General features: G+C 42.1%; 2 protein-coding genes across 4 annotated transcripts in view; both read left to right on the forward strand.

Annotated features, from left to right (window-relative positions):
• The first annotated feature begins 1,734 nt into the window (after positions 1 to 1,734).
• Positions 1,735 to 5,516, forward strand: rbm8a (RNA binding motif protein 8A). 2 transcript variants are annotated; one of them, XM_014200681.2, is made up of 6 exons: positions 1,735 to 1,856; positions 2,732 to 2,791; positions 2,931 to 3,008; positions 3,213 to 3,349; positions 4,522 to 4,658; positions 4,971 to 5,516. In XM_014200681.2, the coding sequence occupies exons 1-6, from the start codon at positions 1,796 to 1,798 to the stop codon at positions 5,017 to 5,019; spliced, it is 522 nt and encodes a 173-aa protein (XP_014056156.1). In that variant the 5' UTR covers positions 1,735 to 1,795; the 3' UTR covers positions 5,020 to 5,516.
• An 11,885-nt stretch (positions 5,517 to 17,401) lies between these two features.
• Positions 17,402 to 24,138, forward strand: part of LOC106605289 (OTU domain-containing protein 7B-like) — a 38,461-nt gene continuing 31,724 nt past the window's right edge. Inside the window, exon 1 of one of the 2 annotated variants that reach the window (XM_014200762.2) lies at positions 17,402 to 17,679. The gene's annotated coding sequence lies outside the window, so the exon portion shown is untranslated. The remainder of the gene's footprint in view (positions 17,680 to 24,138) is intronic. The other variant, XM_045718424.1, reaches the window with a different exon arrangement.

Genomic DNA, 24,138 nt, shown 5'->3' on the forward strand with positions numbered 1-24,138 from the left:
GAAGCTTGGTAGTGTGTGTGTTAACCAGGGTCGAGGTCCATTCGAATTGAAGGCAGTAAGTTCTAGTCTGGCTGATACCAGTAATCTGAAATTATAATTCAATAATTGAAAAAGGGCATCTGTTGTCAATGAGTTCTCAATGAGTAATCTGAAAAGGGGATGCTATTTATGTCAAAGGTTTTGGGGATTTTCAATTCAAATAACTTCCTGAATAGCTAGTCTTTATTGAACAGCCATTAAACACACATTTCTTAAAAAAAGACTTATAGTAACATGACTGATAACGCCTTTTCTACTTTCCAGGTCGGACATCCCTTAGAACAGTAATATCTGTCTATCAGTGATTGCCTCACTGCACATTACCACTGTTACAGTTCCAGGCAGAAACAGAGGGCCTCAGATAAACCCATCACATCAGAGGAATGGTAGATACATTGTTTGTATATGAACTTGCTATTCCAGAGGACATCTATTTCGGTTATAATGTGAAACTAATGTGAATTGCATTGTTTTATGGTTTGGTTTAGGTCAGTTGGAGTCAGCAAAAGATCAATCATTTCCTGTTTAGTTGATAGATTGAGAACAGAGATATTGGTATGTGCTCCGATAGTCGAATGCTATAGTTTAACGTGGACAACGTCCCGATTTTTCTGTACTATTGGATTATCTTTCTCTACTGGGTAATCTAAGGTAATGATGACACATATTATCATTCATACATACAGCAAGAATGATCCTCTTTGATATAAAGATGATCTTAAATGTAACACATTGGAAATACATAAGATATACTGTATATAAACTGCACATTGCATGAATGAATATGAATAGAAAGAACCATCATTAAAAAATGTAATATGACTTCATTCATTATTTTGCATCTCTCCAAGCAATGCAATTATCTCAGGAAATTAGATTGGCTGGACCAGAGATCCCAATGTGAAATAGTTCACATGTGCCCAAGATGTTGACTGAACAATATGTCATAAATATCACGCTCCTCCAACTCGTGGATAAAGTCATTTTTGTATTTCCAAGTTCTTTCATTATTTTTCAATCTCTGCATCTTTCTTTGTATGAAGTTTATGATTCACTTAAGGGAATGCAATGTTTAGCAAATTCTGCACAGTGCAGGCTAAGAAAAGACAGCAGTCACTGCGTAGGCTGATGGGAAAAGATTGTGCTGAGATTGGTAGTTTCAGCAACTTTCTTACAGAAAGGCACAGCCTATTTTGTTGAGGAAGATCTCTCTCTCTAGGTTATTTTGAATTTTTTTGCTGACCTTTTCCCAAGGTGTTGTGATGTGTGCTGTGCTGTCCCTGGTCCGGCCTACATGTCAAAGCATTTACATTTAAGTCATTCAGCAGATGCTCTTATCCAGTGCGACTTACAGGAGTAATTAGGGTTAAATGCCTTGCTCAAGGGCACATCAACATATTTTTCAGCTTATCAGCTCGGTTACTGCTGGCCCTATGATCTTAACCCTAATAAATATAAACTAACTGACACAAATAATTCAGTGGGACCAATACATCCCCATACCCATGTATTCATGTATTCATTCAGTTTTCATGATTTCACATTTCTAAATATATATTGGATTCTATTTATAGTCTTTCTGTACCGTTTCTGATAACAGGGGTATATTCATTAGTCTGATTCCGCTGCAAAACGTTTACCAACAGACGAAACGTTTTGAAATCGGAATCCAACTAATGAATACACACCAGGCATGGATACTTCCCGGATATCATCAACGTTCACGCGCATCAGCGCAAAAACAGGAGCTAACAACATGGCTGACGTACTAGATCTTCATGAAGCGGGAGGCGAGGACTTTGCTATGGATGAGGATGGTGATGGTAAAATTTATGAAACAATAGTTCTGTGTTTTTTTGTTGTTGCTTACTATGCACTCGCTAAAAGTGCGTATTTTGGGAATTTTCGGCTGAGTCAATAGGCTCCGCAAATCGTGGATGCGTGTTGCCTGTTGGGCCTTGCAGCCATTCAAACATGCTAGTTGATTAATGTATTGTTGGTAATAACTTTGAATTGTGCCTATTTCGTTTAGAAAATAGGTGTTAACTAGCGAATATGTATAGTTGCCACTTCGAGTTACGAGTAAAAGGAAATGAAAGACGGTTTTGTTTGGCATTGTTAAAAGATGGCGATTAGGTTGTGAGCTAACGCGTTAGCAAGCTATCTGGCTAACGTAACTAACACCAAGGTAGCTATGTAGACAGTACATTTGTTTGGAAACTGCGAGGTCAATGTTAATAACTCGCAATTTGCTAATTACATAATCAGCCTTTCTTGTGTCGACTATTGTAAACTGATGGCGATTAGCGTGTGAGCCAACGAACGTTAGAAAGTTAACGTTAGTTAGCTAGATGACTAGTTTAGCTAATTTACTACTAGCTACACCAATCCAAAGATTAACGTATCATAACTACTGTTAATAACGTTACCTAACACCCTTTCAATGTATGTGACCAATCTACTTTAGCAAACGTTACTACACCAAGCTAGCTAATTCATTTGTTTGTAAACCGTGAGGTCAAGGTAATAACTTGTCAACTAACGTTAGCTATTATCATTTTTTTCTTTCGAGTTACTGTAGCTAGCTGTCTTTTACTAACGTGTTAGGCTATTTATTAGTTATACTCTAGGTAAGTCAGTAGTTATCACTTTCAGTTCACTAATGTGTTTATGTAATGTCTTCATTCCCCAGACAGCATCCACAAGTTAAAAGAGAAGGCAAAGAGGAGAAAGGGACGAGGTTTTGGTTCAGGTGAGTTAGCACTGCAGTTCTGACTCCTAACCTGGCTGTATTCTGCTTCTCCAATTTTTCAATAGTGTATGGACAGTGTACAATTGTTTTAGATGGGATACATGATGCAATTTCTTCCCTTTGTTCTCTGCTGTGCTAGAGGAGGGAGCGAGGTCCAGAGTGAGAGAGGACTATGATACCGTGGAGCAGGATGGAGACGAGCCAGGTCCTCAGAGATGTAAGTGCCATGATGAACCTAGGGTGGACAGTCACTTCTGAATGGGGTGTTGATTTCAAACTGTGGTTTTGTACATTGTCCAAGTTTCAAATGCTCATTCCAATATGAGTTTAATTTAAATATTGTGTTATAGCAGGTGGTAGCCCTAGTTAACCATAGAAGCAATTATTTAACACAGACATGTTTGTCTTTTGATTCTCTCAGCTGTGGAGGGTTGGATCCTTTTCGTGACTGGGGTACATGAAGAGGCCACTGAGGAGGACATCCACGACAAGTTTGCAGAGTTTGGAGAGATCAAGAACCTACACCTGAACCTGGACCGAAGAACAGGTTACCTCAAGGTTAGGCCAAATTCACATTTCTACACAGCACATTTTAAATTAGGATTTGTTACTTGGCCAGTTTTGACAGGATTCATTTGCCTGGCTAATATTGTACGTTTCATAATTGTGTAATTTGTTGTGCTATGCTCTTTTAAGCCACAAGATGGCAACAATACACTGGACATGGACAAATGACAATGGGAGTTTTGTGACTTCAGCTGAGCAGACATTAAAATTATGTGGTGGTGTAAAATATATTTTGGGGTTGTCTATTTATATTTTTGACAACTTTTATTCTACTACATTCTTAATGAAAATCTGTACTTTTTACACCTATTTTCCCTGACACCAAAAAGTATTTGTTACATTTTGAATGCTGCGGGACAGAATTATGATCCAATTCACGCAGCTATCAATAATAACACGTTGTCATCCCTACTGGCTCTGATCTGGCGAACTCACTAAACACAAATACTGCATTTGTAATGAAGTCTGAGTGTTGGAGTGTGCCCCTGACTGTCTGCAAAAAAACTAAATAATTGTGCAGCTTGTTTGCTTGGTAAGGAGTTTGATGTATAGCATTTACTTTTACACTATGTATGACAATTGAGTACCTTTTTTTCCCACCAGTGTACATTTAAAACAAGATACTTTTACTTAAGTAGTATTTTACAGGGAGACCTTTTTTACTTGTCATTTTCTATTAAGGTATTTTTACTTTTACCCAAGTATGACAATTGAGTGCTTTTTCCACCACTGAAATTAGCATTCCAACAATATCTGTTCAATCATTAACTGGTTACTAAGTAGTGTGGTTGGACTATAGCAGGGCAACACTTTCTGCAGCTGCTCATCTCAACGTCAAGGCATCACACGTTCAGGGAATCCAATGGGCTGCTTTAGCATTAGCTACCTAGCACGGCGACGCAAAAGCCTGTTTTAATTAAGAACCAGCTCCATTTCGATCACACCAATCTGCCATTTTACGTTATGGGATAATTAGGAATACAGCGACACCTACCATGTCTGTATTGCGGTATGTTTTCCTGTGCTTTTTAGTCTGGGTTCAGAGGTACTCGTATTGACCTGCGACCGTTACGACAAGAAGGGGAAGCCCTATCGTCGTAATATTAAGGCTATTATTTGACTTTCATCACTGACTCGTATTTGCTCATCAATCCTTTTCACAGGGTTATGCGCTGGTGGAGTATGAGACGTACAAAGAGGCCCAGGCAGCCATGGAAGGGTTGAATGGCCAGGACATGATGGGCCAGCCCATCAGTGTGGACTGGGGCTTTGTCAGAGGACCACCCAAGAGCAAGAGGAGGTGAGTGTTGTAGAGTGAGCAGTATTCTGCTGTGGAGGGTAATTGTAGGGGTTTGGAGCTGCGAGAACACTTGAAACAAGTGGGTAAAACCCAGATCTAAGGGCTTCACTTGGAATATCTCCATTTCACATTTTAAGTATAAGATGTGACTCGTTTGGGTCTATATGAAGAGGGGAACAGAATGGGTGCAGAGGCTTAACTTGAATTTAAAAAAGTGTAGGTTTACGTGTGTAGGTTTACGTGTGTACATTTGAAGTCCTGTGTGTTGTAAATGGTTTTGTTGATTTAAAACCTTTCCTCTGTTCCCCACAGGGGTGGTGGACGTAGACGCAGCAGGAGTCCAGACAGGAGACGACGTTGATTCCCTCACATAGCGTAGCCCCAGTTCCGAGCAAGGGCTGTTGTCATCTGCTCTTGAAAGGGTTACTTTTTTATTACGTTTGCGCTTTGTAATAGCGTTAATTCCACTGATGGCTCTATGGTAAATCGGTTTAATTGCAAATGGTCCTGACAAGCGTGCTTTAGAGACAAAATTATTAGTTGTTCCAGCAAAATGTCAGGGCTGCCTTTTTTTCCCTGAAACAAAGAACACCAAATGCGCTATGATCAGTGAAACTTTGTTTGCATAAAAAAACTGTTTTAAAGTAGTGGTATGTTTTTTTTCTTCTTATGGGTCCCTCTATTCTGTTTCAAGGTTTCATTTGGTTATGTTCTGGGCCCTGTTTCCCAAAAGTTCATTGTTAGAACCATAGAATCCTTGGTTTTAATGATGAACTTACTCTTAATGCTTTTGGGAAACTGGGCATTTGTGCAGCTTTTTGTAAATGTATTACATGGGAATAAAACATTTTAAGTGGATCATGTGTGCCATGGTCATTTATATTAGGATGTTTTTTGTGACATTTTGGGAGTGTGTGTGTGTGTGTGTGTGTGTGTTTTATACACTGAACAAAAATATAAATGCAACATGTAAAAGTGTTGGTCCCATGTTTCATGATCTGAATTAAAAGATCCCTGAAATTGTCCATTTGCACAAAAAGCTTATTTCTCGCAACTGTTGTACACAAATGTTTACATACCTGTTAGTGAGTGTTTCTCCTTTGCCAAGATAATCCATCCACCTGACAGCTGTGGCATATCAAGAAGCTGATTAAACCGCATGATCATTACAGATGCACCTTGTGCTGGGGACAAAGGGCCACTGAAATATGCAGTTTTGTCACACAATGTCAGAGATGTCTCAAGTTGAGGGTGCGTGCAATTGGCATGCTGACTGCAGGAATGTCCACCAGAGCTGTTGCCAGATAATTGAATGTTAATTTCTCTACCATATACTCTATCAAATGTCACTTTAGAGAACTTGGCAGTATGTCCAACTGACCTCAACTGCAGACCACATGTATGGTGTTGAGCGGTTTGCTGATGTCAATGTTGTGAACAGAGTGCCCAATGGTGGCGGTAGGGTTATGGTATGGGAAGACATAAGCTACGGACAACAAACAATTACAATTTATCAAAGGCAATTTGAAAGCACAGATATACCTTGACGAGGTCCTGGGGCCCATTGTGAGGCCTATTTTTTTTTTTTAAAGGTATCTGACCAACAGATGCATATCTGTATTTCCAGTCATGTGAAATTCATAGACTTGGGCCTAATGAATGTTTCAATTGACTGATTTCCTTATATGAACTGTAAGTCATTGATTGTTGCATTTATATTTATAAACTGGGTGGTTTGAGCCCTGAATGCTGATTGGCTGACAGCTGTGGTATATCAGACCACAAAACATGTATTTTTACTGCTCTAATTACATTGGTAACCAGTTTATAATAGCAATAAGGCACCTCAGGGGTTTGTGGTATATGGCCAATATACCACGGCTAAGGGCTATCCAGGCACTCTGCTTTGCGTCGTGCATAAGAACAGCCCTTAGTTGTGGTATATTGGCCATATAACACACCCCCTCGTGCCTTATTGCTTAAGTATATCACAAGAGGTTGGTGGCACTTGTGGTAATGACTGGAGTGGGCTTGTGGGAATTACTGGAGCAGAATTGGTGGAATGGTATCAAACATATGGTTTCCAGGTGTTTAATGTCATTCAATTTACTCCATTCTGGCCATTATTATGAGCCGTTCTCCCCCCAGCAGCCTCCTGTGATGCATCTACAGTATGTGTATATGAATCAGTCAACCTTTATGCAAGATAATGAAATGTACAGGTACAGTGCCTTATGAAAGTACTCATACCCCTTGATTTATTCCATATTTTGTTACAGCCTGAATTCAGAATTTTTTTTCTCACCCATCTACACCCAATACAACATAATGACAAAGTGGAGACATGTTTTTAGAAATGTTTTCTAATTGAAATATTCACACCCCTGAGTCAATAGTTTGTAGTAGAAGCACCTTTGGTGGTGACTACAGCTTTGAGTCGTCTTGGGTATCTCTCAAATTTGTATATCAAGATTTTGGGATTTTCTCCCATTCTTCCCTGCAGATTTTCTCCAGCTCTGTTAAGTTAGATGGGGAGTGGCGGTGAACAGCAATCTTCAAGTCTTTCCACAGATTTTCAATGGGGAACCAAGTTTAGGCTTTGATGGGCCACTCAAGGACTTTCACATTACTGTTCTTTAGCCATTCCAGCGTTGCTTTGGCTGTATGCTTAGGGTCATTGTCCTGTTGAAATGCACATTTTTGCCCCAGCCTAAGGTCGTTTGCACTCTGAAGCAGGTTCTCATCAAGGATTTGCCTGTATTTGTAAATTCACAGCAGGGATGCTGTAAAATGTTTTACAGTAAGGAAAATAGTACTGTAAACTATATTGTAAAGCAAAATTACAGTATTAAACTGGCAACTGTGGTGCCAGCATAATGCTCTAAATTTACAGGGAAACGTTTTTCAGTGCACCCTTCCTTATCAGTCCCCTAGTCACTGCCACTGAAAAACATCCCCACGGCATGGTGCTGCCACCACCATGCTTCATGGTATGGATGGTGTTAGACAGGTGATGAGCGCTGCATAGCACTTTGAATTCAGGCCAGAGAGTTACATTTGTCTTATGAGCTCAGTCTTTCAACTGCCCTTTTGCAGTCCCCAGGGGCCTTAAAACAGTTGCTTAAATTTCTGCTTGCGCCAGTCAGTGCAGGTACAAATATTGACATTCATAAACTTGGCCCACGCCATACATACACGTTTCCTTTATAAATCAGACCTGTGGTAAAACTGTGCGTGCGTGAACGAGCATTAAAACTGGAAAACGCCTACTTTCATAATTTTATGACGGCAATAACGGCCTTTATTTGCTGTATAATTTGTAACTATTGGCATTAGGCCACCGCAGCCAAAAGACGAATTGTTGTTTAATATTTCGTTTATCAATAGATTGTTGGGTTTATATGCCCTGCCTTTTTATAGGGTCTGACATTAAATAGGCAATGATGTCGCGCTCCTATAGCACATGCTGCGGCACAGCAATACTGCAGCCCGTACTGTCAAATATGTTACATTACTTCTGCACGTAACAATAAAAACTTGAAACGTGATACATAGGCCTACTTCAATGTAAAAGACCAGCTGTTAAATTCGACTGTATACCGGCATTAGAAACCGCACTGCCTATTATATTGCAAAACTTGAAATACATATAGCCTATATATTTATAGGCTACTAGGTCAAATTAAATGGGAGATGCGCATGGTCATTTGTTGTATGGCTTCTTCGGGAATATGAACCCATCATGGCCAGAAAAAGTGAGGAATATCTTTTGCAATTGTTATGAATTAAAATAAATAGGGGAAATATTGCTGTTAAATCATTTTAGATTCTAAAAATAAAATCTAAAACAAGAATGGTTGCGTGAAAACTGGCGCAAGCACGTATGTGGGGTATATATTGCACATATGTACGGTTTATAAATTAGGCCCCTGGCGTGCTGTCATGTACCCTTTTTGTCAGGAGTGCTTTCCATCTGGCCACTCCCATAAATCCCAGATTGATGAAGTGCTGTAGGGACAGTTGTCCTTCTGGCAGGTTCTCCCATCTCAGCCAAGGAACTCTGTAGTTCTGTCAGAGTGGTCATTGGGTTCTTGGTCCCCTCCCTGACAAAGGTCCTTCTTGCCTGGTTGCTCAATTGGGTCCGATGGCTTGCTCTAGGCAGAGTCTGGGTAGTTCCATATTTGTTCCATTTCCCAATGATGGTGACCACTGTGTACTTAGAAACTTTCAACACTGTAGAAATTGTGTTATTCCCTTCCCCAGTTATATGCATCATCCAGTGGCGATTAAAGCATGTAAATATTAGTGGGGCAAAAAAATCATGTTTTAGATGCATGCCAGCAAAGCCTCTATAACACTAAAATACATTAATTGCACTATAACGGTGACAAACGGTGCCCACAAACTGTTAGGGCCTACATAAAGATGTCCCAACAGCAGAGTCCCAACACCTTACCACTGCTACACCTAGCTATCAGCGGAGCCTTGTCTGGTAGCGAAGCAGTTCATTCAGCCTCATTTACTCCCTTTTCAAAAAACATAGCTGATATAGCTGACTTGCTTAAACAAATGTGGTTTCTACTGACAATTGAGATGTACAAACTATGGCATAAGGGGACTACGAGCGGATAAGAGGCAATCCGTAATTCCGATTAAGACATTAGCGAGCGAGCCAGTACGGACACAGTCAATATAACTATATATCAGCACTTTTGAAATGTACAGCGACAGAATTCAGAACATGGGTCGTTCTTACAGTATTCTCCCTGTACACCAAGTCAGAACCGTAGGATAAATAAAATGAGGTATTTAAGCAGACAATGAAAGCTCTTACAATATTCAATGATGGCATTTCTCTAAAACAGGCTATAGGCTACATGTGCACCAACAAGTCAGAACAGTAGGCTAAGTTATGAATGGAAAAGGGACCAAACTATTAGGGTGAGGCACAAGGGCTACTAACAGCTTACTACACAAAATACACTTAGTTTTACTTTCATAGCTACAGTATACTTTTCTCCCTGGCATATTACATCATTTATGCAGCATCACACAATACATGTTTGGACTCACCTTGTTCGGCTGTGCTCACTTGAACAGGAAGGTGGGGCGGCGGTCTTTCATGGGCAAAATTTTTCATCAAACTTTGTCATCAAATTCTGGCATTCTCTGGATTTATGGTGCTTTCAAGACAACAAGGTCGAATCATGATGACGTCAGTGATCTTCAGGTCAGAGCTCTAGAAAGAGGACAGATTTCCCGACTTGCAATTCAGAGAAAACGTATTTTCCCAGTCTGAGCTCATATTCTTCCAAGTTCCCAGTTGTCTTGAACTCACTGAAGTCTGAGATTTCCCAGTTCAGAGTTTCTAGTTGTTTTGAACGCAGCAGAAGTCATGCTGGATTGAGAGCATGGCCAATGTTGAATGTTTATCATTTTAAGCTTGGAAAAGAGACCCTTAAACCCATACTTGGACCACAAACCCACTCCCCTGAATATCACGCTAGTGATTGCTTTGCAATGCTTGCAGTTAGCCACTGATTCCTTCCAAACCACTTATTGTTGAATTAGTGATTTCCAACTTGTTGTGTAATGTTTTTGTCCAATGGCCGATGAGCACCAATACGTTTTATCTATAATTTCTCTTCATTATTTCTCTTCATATGACAAGGATTGAAAAGGATTTGCCAGTAGATTGTCGACTTGATTCATGATGACAACTTCTAATCAAATCAAATGTTATTTTATTTGTCACATGCACATGGTTAGCAGATGTTAATGCGAGTGTAGCGAAATGCTTGTGCTTCTAGTTCCGACCATGCAGTAATATCTAACAAGTAGTCTAACCTAACAATTTCACAACAACAACCTTATACACACAAGTGTAAAGGAATAAGAATATGTACATAGAAATATTTGAAGGAGTGATGGCCGAACAGCATAGGCAAGATGCAGTAGAGGGTATAGAGTACAGTATATACATATGAGATGAGTAATGTAGGGTATGTAAACATTATATAAAGTGGCATTGTTTCAAGTGGCTAGTGATACATTTATTACCGTAATTTCCGGACTATTAAGCGCACCTGAATATATGCCGCACCCACTGAATTGTAAAAAAAGAAAATATTTTGAACATAAATAAGCCGCAGGTGCCTACCGGTACATTGAAACAAATGAACTTTACACAGGCTTTAACAAAACACGGCTTGTAACAAAAATAAATAGGCTTTAACGAAACACGGCTTGTAACAAAAATAAATAGGCTTTAACGAAACACGGCTTGTAACAAAAAATAAAAAATTAGCAGTAAGCTTTAGTTGTCTTTTTGCACTGAGTCAATTCCTCACGCTGCTGTTTCCAACGTCTTATCATCGACTCATTAAGACCAAGCTCCCGTGCAGCAGCTCTATTTCCTTTTCCAACAGCCAGATCAATCGCCTTCAACTTGAAAGCTGCATCATATGCATTTCTCCATGTCTTTGCCATGATGAGGGTGACAAAATGACTACCGTAATCAGAATGATGGGAAGTTTGAGAGCGCTCGATTTAATCTAAACAGTAAACAAAAAAGTTGTTTGACCTTAACCCGTTCGGCAATTTCATTGGTCTAATGAAAGCTTCATGCCGCCAAAAAACTGAGCACGTCACAGAATATGTTTTTTTGGAGAAAAAAAAATTGAAAGCAGGAAAAATCCATATATTAGCCGCGTCATTGTTTAAGCCGCGAGGCTCAAAGCATGGGAAAAAATTGCGGCTTATAGTCCGGAATTTACGGTACATCAATTTTTCCATTATTAAAGTGGCTAGAGTTGAGTCAGTATTGTCACGCCCTGACCTGAGAGAGCCTTTTTTATGTCTCTATTTAGGTTTGGTCAGGGTGTGATTTGGGTGGGCATTCTATGTCCGTTTTTCTATGCATTGTATTTCTTTGTTTTGGCCTGGTATGGCTCTCAATCAGGGACAGCTGTACATCGTTGTCGCTGATTGGGAGTCATACTTAGACAGCCTATTTTCCTTTGGGGTTTGTGGGTAGTTATTTTCTGTTTTGTGAGTATACCTGACAGAACTGTTTGGCTGTCGTTTGTTTTTTTCCGTTGTTTAAGTGTTCTCTTATAATAATAAAGAAGATGAGCATGATACACGCTGTGCCTTGGTCTACTCCTTCAGACGGTCGTTTCAAGTATGTTGGCAGCAGCCACTCAATGTTAGTGATGGCTGTTTAACAGTCTGATGGCCTTGAGATAGAAGCTGTTTTTCAGTCTCTTTGATGCACCTGTACTGACCTCGCCTTTTGGATGATAGCGGGGTGAACAGGCAGTGGGTTGGGTGGTTGTTGTCCTTGATGATCTTTTTGGCCTTCCTGTGACATCGGGGGGTGTAGGTGTCCTGGAGGGCAGGTAGTTTGCCCCCAGTGATGCGTTGTGCAGACCTTACTACCCTCTGGAGAGCCTTAAGGTTGTGGGCGGAGCAGTTTCCATACCAGGCGGTGATACAGCCCGACAGGATGCTCTCGATTATGCATCTGTAAAAGTTTGAGTGTTTTTGGTGACAAGCCGAATTTCTTCAGCCTCCTGAGGTTGAAGAGGCGCTGCTGCGCCTTCTTCACCACGCTGTCTGTGTGGGTGGACCATTTCAGTTTGTCCGTGATGTGTACGACGAGGAACTTAAAACTTTCCACCCTCTCCACTACTGTCCCGTCGATGTGGATAGGGGGCTGCTCCTTCAAGTCCACGATCATCTCCTTTGTTTTGTTGACATTGAGTGTGAAGTTATTTTCCTGACACCACACTCAAAGGGCCCTCACCTCCTCCCTGTAGGCCGTCTCGTCGTTGTTGGTAATCAAGCCTACCACTGTAGTGTTGTCTGCAAACTTGATGATTGAGTTGGAGGCGTGCATGGCCACGCAGTCATGGGTGAACAGGGAGTACAGGAGAGGGCTGAGAACGCACCCTTGTGGGGCCCCAGTGTTGAGGATCAGCGGGGTGGAGATGTTGTTACCTACCCTCACCACTTGGGGGCGGCCCGTCAGGAAGTCCAGGACCCAGTTGCACAGGGCGGGGTCGAGACCCAGGGTCTTGAGCTGTAGTCGATGAACAGCATTCTTACATAGGTATTCCTCTTGTCCAGATGGGTTAGGGCAGTGTGCAGTGTGATTGCGATTGCGTCGTCTGTGGGCCTATTGGGGCGGTAAGCAAATTGGAGTGGGTCTAGGGTGTCATGTAGGGTGGAGGTGATATGGTCCTTGACTAGTCTCTCAAAGCACTTCATGATGATGGAAGTGAGTGCTACGGGGCGGTAGTTATTTAGCTCAGTTACCTTAGCCTTCTTGGGAACAGGAACAATGGTGGCCCTCTTGACTGGGATAAGGGTTGATTGAATATGTCCGTAAACACACCAGCCAGCTGGTCTGCGTATGCTCTGAGGATGTGGCTGGGGATGCCGTCTGGGCCTACAGCCTTGCGAGGGTTAACACGTTTAAATGTTTTACTCACGTTGGCAGCAGTGAAGGAGAGCCCGCAGGTTTTGGTAGAGGGCCGTGTCAGTGGCACTGTATTGTCCTCAAAGCGAGCAAAGAAGTTGTTTAGTTTGTCTGGGAGCAAGACATTGTGGTCCGTGACGGGTCTGGTTTTTCTTTTGTAGTCCGTGATTGACTGTAGACCCTGCCACATACGTCTCGTGTCTTGAGCCATTGAATTGCGACTCTACTTTGTCTCTATACTGATGCTTAGCTTGTTTGATTGCCTTGCGGAGGGAATAGCTACACTGTTTGTATTCGGTCATGTTTCCAGTCACCTTGCCCTGATTAAAAGCAGTGGTTCGCGCTTTCAGTTTTGCGCGAATGCTGCCATCAATCCACGGTTTCTGGTTGGGGAATGTTTTAATAGACGCTGTGGGTACAACATCACCGATGCACTTGCTAATAAACTCGCTCACCGAATCAGTGTATTCATCAATGTTGTTGTTTGACGCTATGCGGAACATATCCCAGTCCACGTGATCGAAGCAATCTTGAAGCGTGGAATCCGATTGGTCGGACCAGCGTTGAACAGACATGAGCACGGGTGCTTCCTGTTTTAGTTTCTGTCTATAGGCTGGGAGCAACAAAATGGAGTCGTCGTCAGCTTTTCCGAAAGGAGGGCAGGGGAGGGCCTTATATGCGTCGCGGAAGTTAGAATAACAATGATTCAGGGTTTTGCCAGCCTGGGTGGCGCAATCGATATGCTGATAAAATTTAGGGAGCTTTGTTTTCAGATTAGCATTTTCTAGGAACGCGAGGTGAGGCAACCATCTCTGTCGGCGCCGGATGTAAGATTTTGAAAATATGATGTTGACATGATCAGTCCAATCAAAGCTACGGTAGATATAACATTTTTTTATTTTTTTATTCTACTGCATCATTGATTGTATGTTGTTTTACTCCATGTGTAACTCTGTGTTTTTGTATGTTGTCGAACTGCTTTGCTTTATCTTGGCCAGGTCGCAATTGTAAATGAGAACTTGTTCTCAACTTGCCTACCTGGTTAAATAAAGGTGAAATAAATAAATAACACGTCATTTTATCTGTGGCCAATGACCTTGAGCCTTCTTGGATGGGCACTTCTAATGTAACTCTATGGCAGCACCCAAGAGGCTTGACTTTCAAGCTCTACCTGTAGATTTTGCGTTGACATGGTGTCAGTGACAGAACACTGATCCAATCACAGCGCAACTAGAGAACATTATCAACCTCTACGCTCCCTATTTTCTGCTGGCAGCCCTACCACCACAGAAGGAACTGTGCTAGGCTGAAACACCTGCATTTTTGAGCTGCCTTACTCAAGAAAGCAAAAAAGAGACCATGTTTGTATGTGGCTTTATTATGATTGACAGGTCGATTCTGACCTCATAACAATTCTATGTTGGACATCTACGGACAGTTCCTTGAACTTCATGGTATAGTTACTGCTCCGAGGTGCACTTATTGTTCTTCTTCATTGGGATTGGGTTGGCAGGTCGCATCCAACTTTTAGGTGCATACAGTACCACCTACTGTACTGGAGTGTGAGGCCAGTCACAGCCAACCTACATTAACTTCCGGTAATTCAAAATTGGGAGAAAGGGAAAATTACCCTGCCAACTATTAGCCCTCACTAAAAACAACACCACCCTATTCCACTACTTAACCCTATCTGATCCTACTAGAGGCCAACAGCCTGGGAGAACAGAACACGACCACTCAACACCCCCTGCAAATCTTCTGCAGTAAAACATCGCAATCCCAAGTTCTTCTCTGCAGCTGCCACCACACAACCTCAATTTTCTGTGACTTACGTTCCATTTATGCAGTGCAGTTGACAACCATTGCTATGAATGCTAAGAAACCCACCTTACTGAAGCACATATTATTGCCAGCCCTCTCTATTGGTCTCTGCATACTCAAAGGAATCATTTCAGGATCCCTCACCTTGTACCCATCTTCCTCTACCACTGTTTTCACTGCTCCAGCATACACACACACTTTCTATACTACTCTGACCCTGGCAACCTCAACCTATCTTTCTCTCACCGGACACCTCCGATCTCTAGCCCCATGGGCACCCCCACAGCTTACACATGACTTTCTCCACTGATACTACACATTCCTTCATCTCATTACCTCCTGCACACTTCTTACATCTAGTAACTTCCCTCCTACACACTGCTGCAACATGACCATAAGCTTGGCACCTAAAACATTGTAGTATTTTCGGAAATAAAAGCTCTCATGCGATAACTAACACATCCTAACTTCACCTCTTCGGGCAAAGACTGCCTCAAAACACCGCAGGTCAGACAACGTCTTCTGTTTCACCATGCTCTCCACCGGGACTGCGTCACACCAAATGACAGGCGTCACAGAGACTAGGAATCTTCCATTAAAACTGATCTTCCTCAACACTTAATGCTACCCACATTATCACTCCTTTCAACGGTGCCCTGCTCTGAAGAGCAAAGCAAGTCACAGTTATTGTCCCTAGTACCGTAGTCCAGAACGGCCGCTCCTTCTGGACGTAAGAAACATAATAAAGTCCACTTCGAGTTACTTTCACCAACTCAACAGTCTCCAACCTCTTCTCTACCCAACCTGACACCACATATGGATCAGCTAGAATACAAGGATCCATTCTCTCCACAAATCTCACTCCCACTGGGACAGAATCATCCCTGTCATCATCAGGACAAGGTACGAACTTGGCGGTCCTCACCACAGGTGCTTCACCCTCACTCTTGTCAGGTTCCATCTCTGAGCTACCGGAGCACGTATCCCTCTTCTTCCACTTGATGGCAACCTTCCTCACAACATCACTTCCCTCTACACTCAGTTCCTTTTTGGGGGTCACCACTGCACCGGCCACCGCATTTAATTAATCCTCACACTCGTCACTCTCAATTTCCTTCTGTAGCTCTTACAAAAGTTCTGTGTGATCCTCTATTCCATATTCACTCAAAACATTTTACACCTTTCTCCTTTTTTTCCTTCTCTGTCCACCATCTTCTCCTTCATCAGATCTCCCAGAAGGCTTGTGAAATCCCCCACTCCATATTTACTTATAATATGTTCCACTTTCCTCCTTTTTTTCCTGTCCACCATCTTACAGGCCATCTCGACTCAGCGCCCGGTGGAAACCCTTGTCTTGTCTCAAAATCATCTTACATGCACAGTCAACTGTGAGACCTCATATAGACAGGGGTGTTTCTTTCTAAATCATGTCCAAACAATTTAATTGGCCACAGGTCGACTCCAATCAAGTTGAAGTGATATCTCAAGGATGATCAAAGGAAATTGGATGTACCTGAGCTCAATTTGGAGTGTCATAGAAAAGGGGTGTGAATACTTATTTAAATGAGATATTAATGTATTTCATTTTCAATACATTTGCAAACATTTCTAAAAACAGGTTTTCACTTTGTCATTTATGGGGTATTGTGTGTACATAGGTGAGAAAAAAAACATTTCATCTGTTTTGAATCAGTGCTGTTTTTTGTAAAAAAATACTGATTTTATTTATCTAATGTAGGTTTTAGTATGTTCAATTCCTAAAATGAATACTTTTTTTGTATATTTAGAGTTCATAAAAAGGGAGTTTTTTTCAAATATATAATCATAAAGTATTATAATCACACATATCTTTAGTTTTCGACATTACTCTATAAATATTGAAGATAAATTAAATGTTAACATTTTAAACAACTTTACTAGGCTATTGAAAATCTGAGCCAAAACCCTGTTTTGAAGAGTTTTATGTACATTACTTTTCTTTCTGCTGCAAATTCACAAATATGTCCTGTTTAGTATGTAGAATACAGTTATCTTATTGCTGAGCGATGGGAGACAATTTAGGGAGGTGAGACTTTGGCTTTGTGGCTCTTTGCTGACAGAAACGTCCCCTTAATTATCCTTATTCTAGTGAACCTCAATCTCCACCACACTCTTGGCCCAGAGTCAACTGAATTCATGCTGTAACACAACAAAATGTGGAATAGGTCAAGGGGTATGAATACTTTCTGAAGGCACAAGTTTGCACATTAGCTACATCACCCAGATGACCTCATCGAAGGAACAGTTCCCGTCCCATCCCTAGCCTTGAATCGATTGCCTACCTCTCCTTTCTCTGCAGCCAATCGGCGTATGAAGGTTCTCCCACTCTCCCTTTTCCATTTGACGTTAACTACACTGGAACATTTCAGTCAAAAAGTATCGTGTGGTCATTGGTGTTCTGGATTGTCAGGCAACATCAGTCTGTTTTGCGATTGGCAGGCGACAATTTGGCTACCTCAGCTGGCCTGACTCAGAAGCGCCTTGGTTGACATTGTTGTTGTTGTTGTAAGAAACTACTTTGTCGTTGAGTCTTGTTTTGGATTTACTGTAGACTGCAACCTCCGGATTCGCTCAAAGTCAGGAACAACTGGTCTAATAAACGTGGAGGTTTTCACAATATTTGTCGAGAGGGAGGACCATTATGGGACGATGAAAGAAATATCTGCGAAGCCGCTTAAGGTAAGCAGACAAGGGACACTCAACTGCTAACGTTAGCTAGCTGGCTTGCTAACGACTTTAGCTTGTAACATTATAGCTAGCTGGCAACATTTTGGACAGGACGACCAGTAGCTGGCTTTGTATGAACCTTTTAATGAGTTGGAAGGAACTAGCTCGCTAACTCATTAAATGGGAAGTTTTAAGTGGGAGACTCCTAGACGGCTAAAACATGAAACAGAGCGGGTTCGATTTACCAGGTAGCTAACTAAGTTACCTAGCTAACGTTAACTAGTAAGCCCAGCCTGATAACTCATTTAGCTACTAGCTAACTAGACTTGTTAACGTAACTTGCGTTAGTAACGGGCTAGCTATAACGTTAGCTTTCAATTTAATTCAAGTCCCGTTAACAATGTCGCTTCGGTTACTGTGCCTTGTTAGCTAACGTTAGTTAACTGCGTTCAGGATAACTTCGCTAACATTAGCTAGCTGGTTAGTTTTCTTTCTTGCCCATCTGCCTAGTTAGTCAGAAAAGGATAGGACAAAGATGTACTATGCTTAGTTAACTAACGTTAGTTTCGTTAACAAATTTAGCTAGCTAACGCTTAGCCCATTCATAGACGACATACACATACCAGTCGGCTCCTTTAGTAACGTTACATTCTTGGGCTAACTAACGGTAAGTTAACGTTAGCTGACTAGTTAGCCATTATACTCTCTTCTTGTATCCTCATACAACTCTCCTTGTATCATTCTCTCCCCATCTAATGTTAGGCCTATGGATCTATTTGAGGAATGAGCAACTTCAAACGGGAGGCCTCTGTCAGTCAATTGTTGGTGAAATATTCAGCAAATCGTAGCCCTGTTGCTTGCTATAATTAACGTTTTAAAGTAAACCCATAGACATGCAGAGAGTATCAAATGTTATATCAATGCAAGGGACTCCTGCTTTATAGTTATTTGCCCCGGTGAGTTTAATAATGGCCTCTATTTAGGCAATTGTTTAGTTAATTGTAAAACATTGACATTACATTTCAATGCCACTCTTAGTTCACTAATATTCTTCCCCGATGGTTGAAACCAGTGACATAGGCTTTGACAGCTCCACAGTGTATGTGTTTATGTAAAGACCTCCACTACAGTGAAATGGTAGCATTACACTTTGACTTGAATTATTCAGCTCTTTATTTACAATTTATTTTGTTTGCTTGTAGTCTGATATAGGCAGCCAACCTGCAACATAAAAGTAGGACAGAGACATGCTCTTCGCTGCTTAGGCCTACAGGGCCTTCTCTCTGTTTCATTATGTAAAGAAGGCACATTGTTAGGAGAAATGAGGGTAGTCTAACCCTTATCAACTCTACCTTCTCTGCAGCTTTCTGACTGCTGTTTGTATGCACTTGGACCTGAACCCACGCATGTGTTGCACCCACTACAAGTACGCTATGCATTATACCATCATCATTGCCAGATGAAGCATCATTTTGGGAGTTATGACTATTTGCATTAAAACACTAGTCGATCAAGCCTACCGCTTGGGGAGAGAAAGGAAACAAAAGGGACAAATGCAGCAAATGCCTTTTATAGTAGTACAAGTAGAATTCAGAGGGAGCGCACAAGCACAGTGGAATTCTGAGGGATCTATTATTGCAGTGGGAGGAAGAAATGCAGCTAGCCCTCCCACTTCTACTCATTTCAATGGCAATGCAGGGGGATGCTTGAAGGGCTAAATGGCAAGAGGAGTGTTCCCCAGTGAGCAGACTGCTAGGGTGTGAGTGCAAGTTTGCATCGTCAGGCTTCGTTACGCAAGTCTTCCCTTTTTCAAGGAATGCATTGATCATACAGCGTCACACAGAACACCTGAGGCCATCTTTTGGGGAGACTGTATAGTGTCCCTCTGTGATATTGAGATTCTCTAGTACAACTAAGACGCTGTGAATGACTGTTTTAATTCAGCAGTAAATGTCAAATATGTTACACAAAAAAAACAATTAAAAACAACAGCATCACATGGAACAAAATGGTCTTCTGAAGGCATTTGTTTGACAGTGATCACTAATTGTTTTGCATAGAGCCCTTTGACGCTTGACAATGAAACATGGAAAATCTGTGGTTCATGGCTTAATTTGCAACTTTTCATGCTTCTCCACCAACATTTAAATGGTTTGTTTTTTACCTCTAAATTGCCCTGAGATTTATAAACACAACACTGTGTCAAACTGGATGGCTGGCTGAATCACAGGTGGGAGAAACATGACACTGATGACAGAGAGCATTATCACCATAATCCATCAAGGCAAGGGATTATCCTATTGACCTGGTGACGTCATAATTCGCTTGTTTTATCACCAGTTGAGCATTGTGGAAGTTTTCAGGGTGTGCTTGTCTAGTTTATTGGTGTCCTTTAGCCTATGTGTGACACACAGTGAAGTCATCCACACATGAAAGATCTGTGTGCAGTTCCCTTGTGAGCACTCATGTCTTATTTGGACAGTTCTGTGGAGAGAAAAACCCAGATTCCATCCATTTGTCCTTTAGGATCCTTTCCCTCTGTCCAGGCTCCTTAGCTAGCACTCTCTCAAAGCTCTAGTCTAAATGGTTTGTCACTGTACAGTTTATAAATGCTCTGAAGTGTTACCTATGTAAAGTTATGAGTTAAAGCTAAACCCCCTCTTCATCTCTCTCTCACACAGGCATTTAGCCTACCATTGTGTTGGTTGGCTTTAGCCATCATGACTGTCTCTGTGTGGTAGGAGAGACTGAATATTATATTTCACTGTGGAACCCTGCTGCCGCAGCAATGCCTAGTCTAGAGATACAATTTTAAAGTGGTCTCTCGCTGGGCTCCCCCAAACAGCTGTTCAGTAAGAGTGTGTTTCAAGGATCCAGTGTCAGCTTCAGTGCCAGGTCCATGTAGATTAAAACTATCCCCATAGGATCCCTCTACCCCCACAAACAAGGTCAGATTAATAAGTAAATAGTTGAGTGCTTCTCCAGGTTAGTGGGACAACTGCATGACTCTGCGTCTCTTATTGCCTCTGTGTTCAAGGATTGTAATTTGTCCTACCACGACCAAATGCTACAGGGAACACAATGCAGATCTAGGCTTTTAGTAGGCCCATGCATGCAGGAGTCACCCCTTCAACCCTGGTTGTTGCCAGCTTAATGTTCCAGGCAACATGGGCATTTCATTGCTGTCATCAGGGAGGTCAGACCTTGGGTTACCAAAGTTAACCTGGACTCCTGAAAATAACTTCATTGAGCAGCTGACCAATTCCGCCATGACTTTAGTTCTGGGTTAACCGAGATTACTTAGGCCTAGTTGCTTACAATGACTGTGATATTGTTTGTGGTTATCTCACCTAGCTACCTTAAGATGAATGCACTAACTTTAATTCGCTCTGGATAAGAGTGTCTGCTAAATTACTCAAATGTAATGTAAACGTTAACATGAATGGACACATCCTACTAGCCGTCGTGAAGAAATTCTCTAACTAGGCAACAATTTATTCTTCAGATTCGCACTGGTGGTCACAATTACGGCTTTACACAGCATATATATATATATATATATATATATATATATATAAATGTGTGTGTGTATGTGCCATACATTTTCATAAGACTTTATAACCATGACATGTGAGACATCTAGAATTCCACCACCATGCACCCCTGCATCCTTGTTTGCCAGCACACCGCATAGCCCAGACAAGACTGTACCAGATGTGCTTTGGAAGAAAAAACATCCCCATGATTCCTCAGCAGAGGGGCAATCAATAGGAAGCTTGTCTCTGAGATCCTGTGCACCCAGACTGCGACTCATAAAACCCTGTTCAGCCCCACCCTCCACTGCGTGCCTGGATGCCTGCCAGCCTTTTGACACAGCAGCCAGGGCTGTTTGTGTCAGGGTGGCGAGGCCTTCAAAACCATGCATCAGCAATCACACCCCGGCCTCTCCCCATGTCCCTACCTAGTACCTACCTCCTTTATGTTCAACCAGAGACTGGGTGAGTGTGCCCAATGCTTTGGGATACTCTGACTTGTTCTTTTACCATTTTATGTGTTTTTTTTTTACTCAACTTTGCTATGCCAACTCTTTTCACAGAGGCATCACTGTGGTATGATTGAAGGATGTTGAAAATATTGAGTTCTGCTGATATTAAACAATGGGACACATGCTCCCAGTTTTGCTTTTCTGAAGCATCCCCAATATTATCTCAGCATCGCTCTACAGATGGGCCAACCGGGTCAAAAGGTTGATGGGTATAGCCAAATTGAGGGGTGAATGGGTACAGAGGCTATACTTTTGCCCTCTCACATAAAAAAAGATCCAAAATCCCCCATGACTGGGCCCTCTACCCGGAAGGAAGCCATGGTAAGATCACAGGGCCGCTGGCTCCTCACCCTTCCTCTACAACACAACAGCAGTCCTTCCCACTCTCTCCACTCCAAGACAGAACAGCAGTAATCCTATCCCCGCAGGAGAGGAGCCTCTCGCCCAGGGTGACGTAAAGCCACCTCACTGCCTTGACTGCTAAGCCAGCACCACGTGGGGATTCACATGAGCATTAGTGCCCAGGCCTGTCACGGCTAATGCTTGTTTAACCACTGCCGTTAGCCTAGCCACGGACTGCTTACAGGTTCGGTATGCCTTGCACATACATAGGATGGGCCTACCCGATGTTGAAAATAAGTTATTTAATGTGTGTTTTCAGAGAGCATGGCTAATTCTATCACAGCAAAACAGATCATTTACCATTCATTTTGGGCTGACAGTATTCTGACTTGAGATCCACAGGTGCAACTCGGCATTAATCATAATTAATTTAGGCTATTGTCAATGGGAGACTTAAAATTCAAGATATCAACTTGGATATTGCCCATTCTGATCATAATGGTAGTAGGTTTTTGAACAATTGCAAATATCAAGACCTTTGTATTCAGTGTATTTTGTACAAGAAGGCTGTTGCCTCCTTAAAAAGATATATGCATAACAAATCTTTTATAGGATTTTTACTTTAAGACATCATTTACAGGTTTTGTAATATGGTCAGGATGTGTACTGTTCTTGGTTGTTTCCACAGAGCAGTGCAGCCAAAGATGCAGGTTTGCTTTTAAGAAATATCTGATATGCGTGAAGGAGTAATGCAAAAGCTAACTCCCACCCTCCTTTTAAATGTGAGTTATGTAAGCCCTAGCTCATTGTTCTATACCCACAACAAACCATGTTTTTGTGAACTCTCATTGGCATCTACAAGACATTGATGGCTTTTGCATGTTAAGCTACTGGGGAAAGCAAATATTGGTCAACATTTTTGAATTCAGTCTCATGCCTCTTACTGCCCTCAGGTTTTACTGTCCATAAGGTTTAATTGCTTTTATAAACTGGGTGGTTAGAGCCCTGAATGCGGATTGGCTGACAGCCGTGGTGTATCAGACCGTATACCAAGGGTATGACAAAACATTACATTTTTACTGCTCCCAATACATTGGTAACCAGTTTATAATAGCAATTAGGCACCTCGGGGGTTTGTGGTATATGTCTAATATACCACGGCTAAGGGCTGTACTCCGCGATGTGTCGTGCCTAAGAACAGCCCTTAGCTGGGTATATTGGCCATATACCACACCCCCTCGTGCCTTATTGCTTAATTGCACAATTTCATCCAAATAGGCTAGCTGTGTTCGGACGATGCAGAAGCTGGCATTTCTGCACAAAGACAAGACATCAATAAAAAGCAGCTAGTGCCGTATGAGGAGTTACCGCCCACGGTGTGCTGAGTTTAGGTTGGCAGTTCTCCGGGAATACTGAAACCAGGGCAGATTGTTCCCTGAGTCCAACTAAAACAATTCTGCTGCATATCTCTGTGCTGCAGTCCTTCATTGGCATAGCAGCGCTCTGCTCGCACTCTGCAGCTGACAGAATCAAGCTCTATTATTTTGTTTATCCACAGCATTGAAGAGCATTGACATGTAAGCAGATGGGCACAAAGTGTAGGCCTAGTCTCATTACAACACACACAAATCAAACATGCCCTTGTAAATTGTCCTGTTACTCCCTTTCTGTGACCATTCTCTGTGAACTACCCGTGTGTCCTCGCAGGTTGCTACATGGCACAGCAAGGCACAATATGGCATGGGTCAGCACCGCATGGCACGGCACTGCATGGCACACAGCACCAGTCGGAGGATATGTCAGGGGCGTCAGTACTGTTGGCTGCTGCCTCGGCATCCCACATCCCCATCTGAAGCCATCTGCTATGAGTGGCTGTTAATTAGCACTGCTTGACTGTTGATGACTGGGTCTGACTACAGCGACAGGCCCTGGGCACAGGGCAGGGTTACCTCTGAAGCCAGGCACTGGGCAGCTGTAATAAAGTGCCCAGTGGAGCATGGTGGCAGGAGAGGAGAGAACAGGCTGTTCTGAAATACTCCATGCCATATGCACATGACCCCCACCACCAATCGTGAACTGGGGGG

The sequence above is a fragment of the Salmo salar genome, chromosome ssa05 (genome assembly GCF_905237065.1).
Source record: "Salmo salar chromosome ssa05, Ssal_v3.1, whole genome shotgun sequence".
Lineage (NCBI taxonomy): Eukaryota > Metazoa > Chordata > Actinopteri > Salmoniformes > Salmonidae > Salmo > Salmo salar.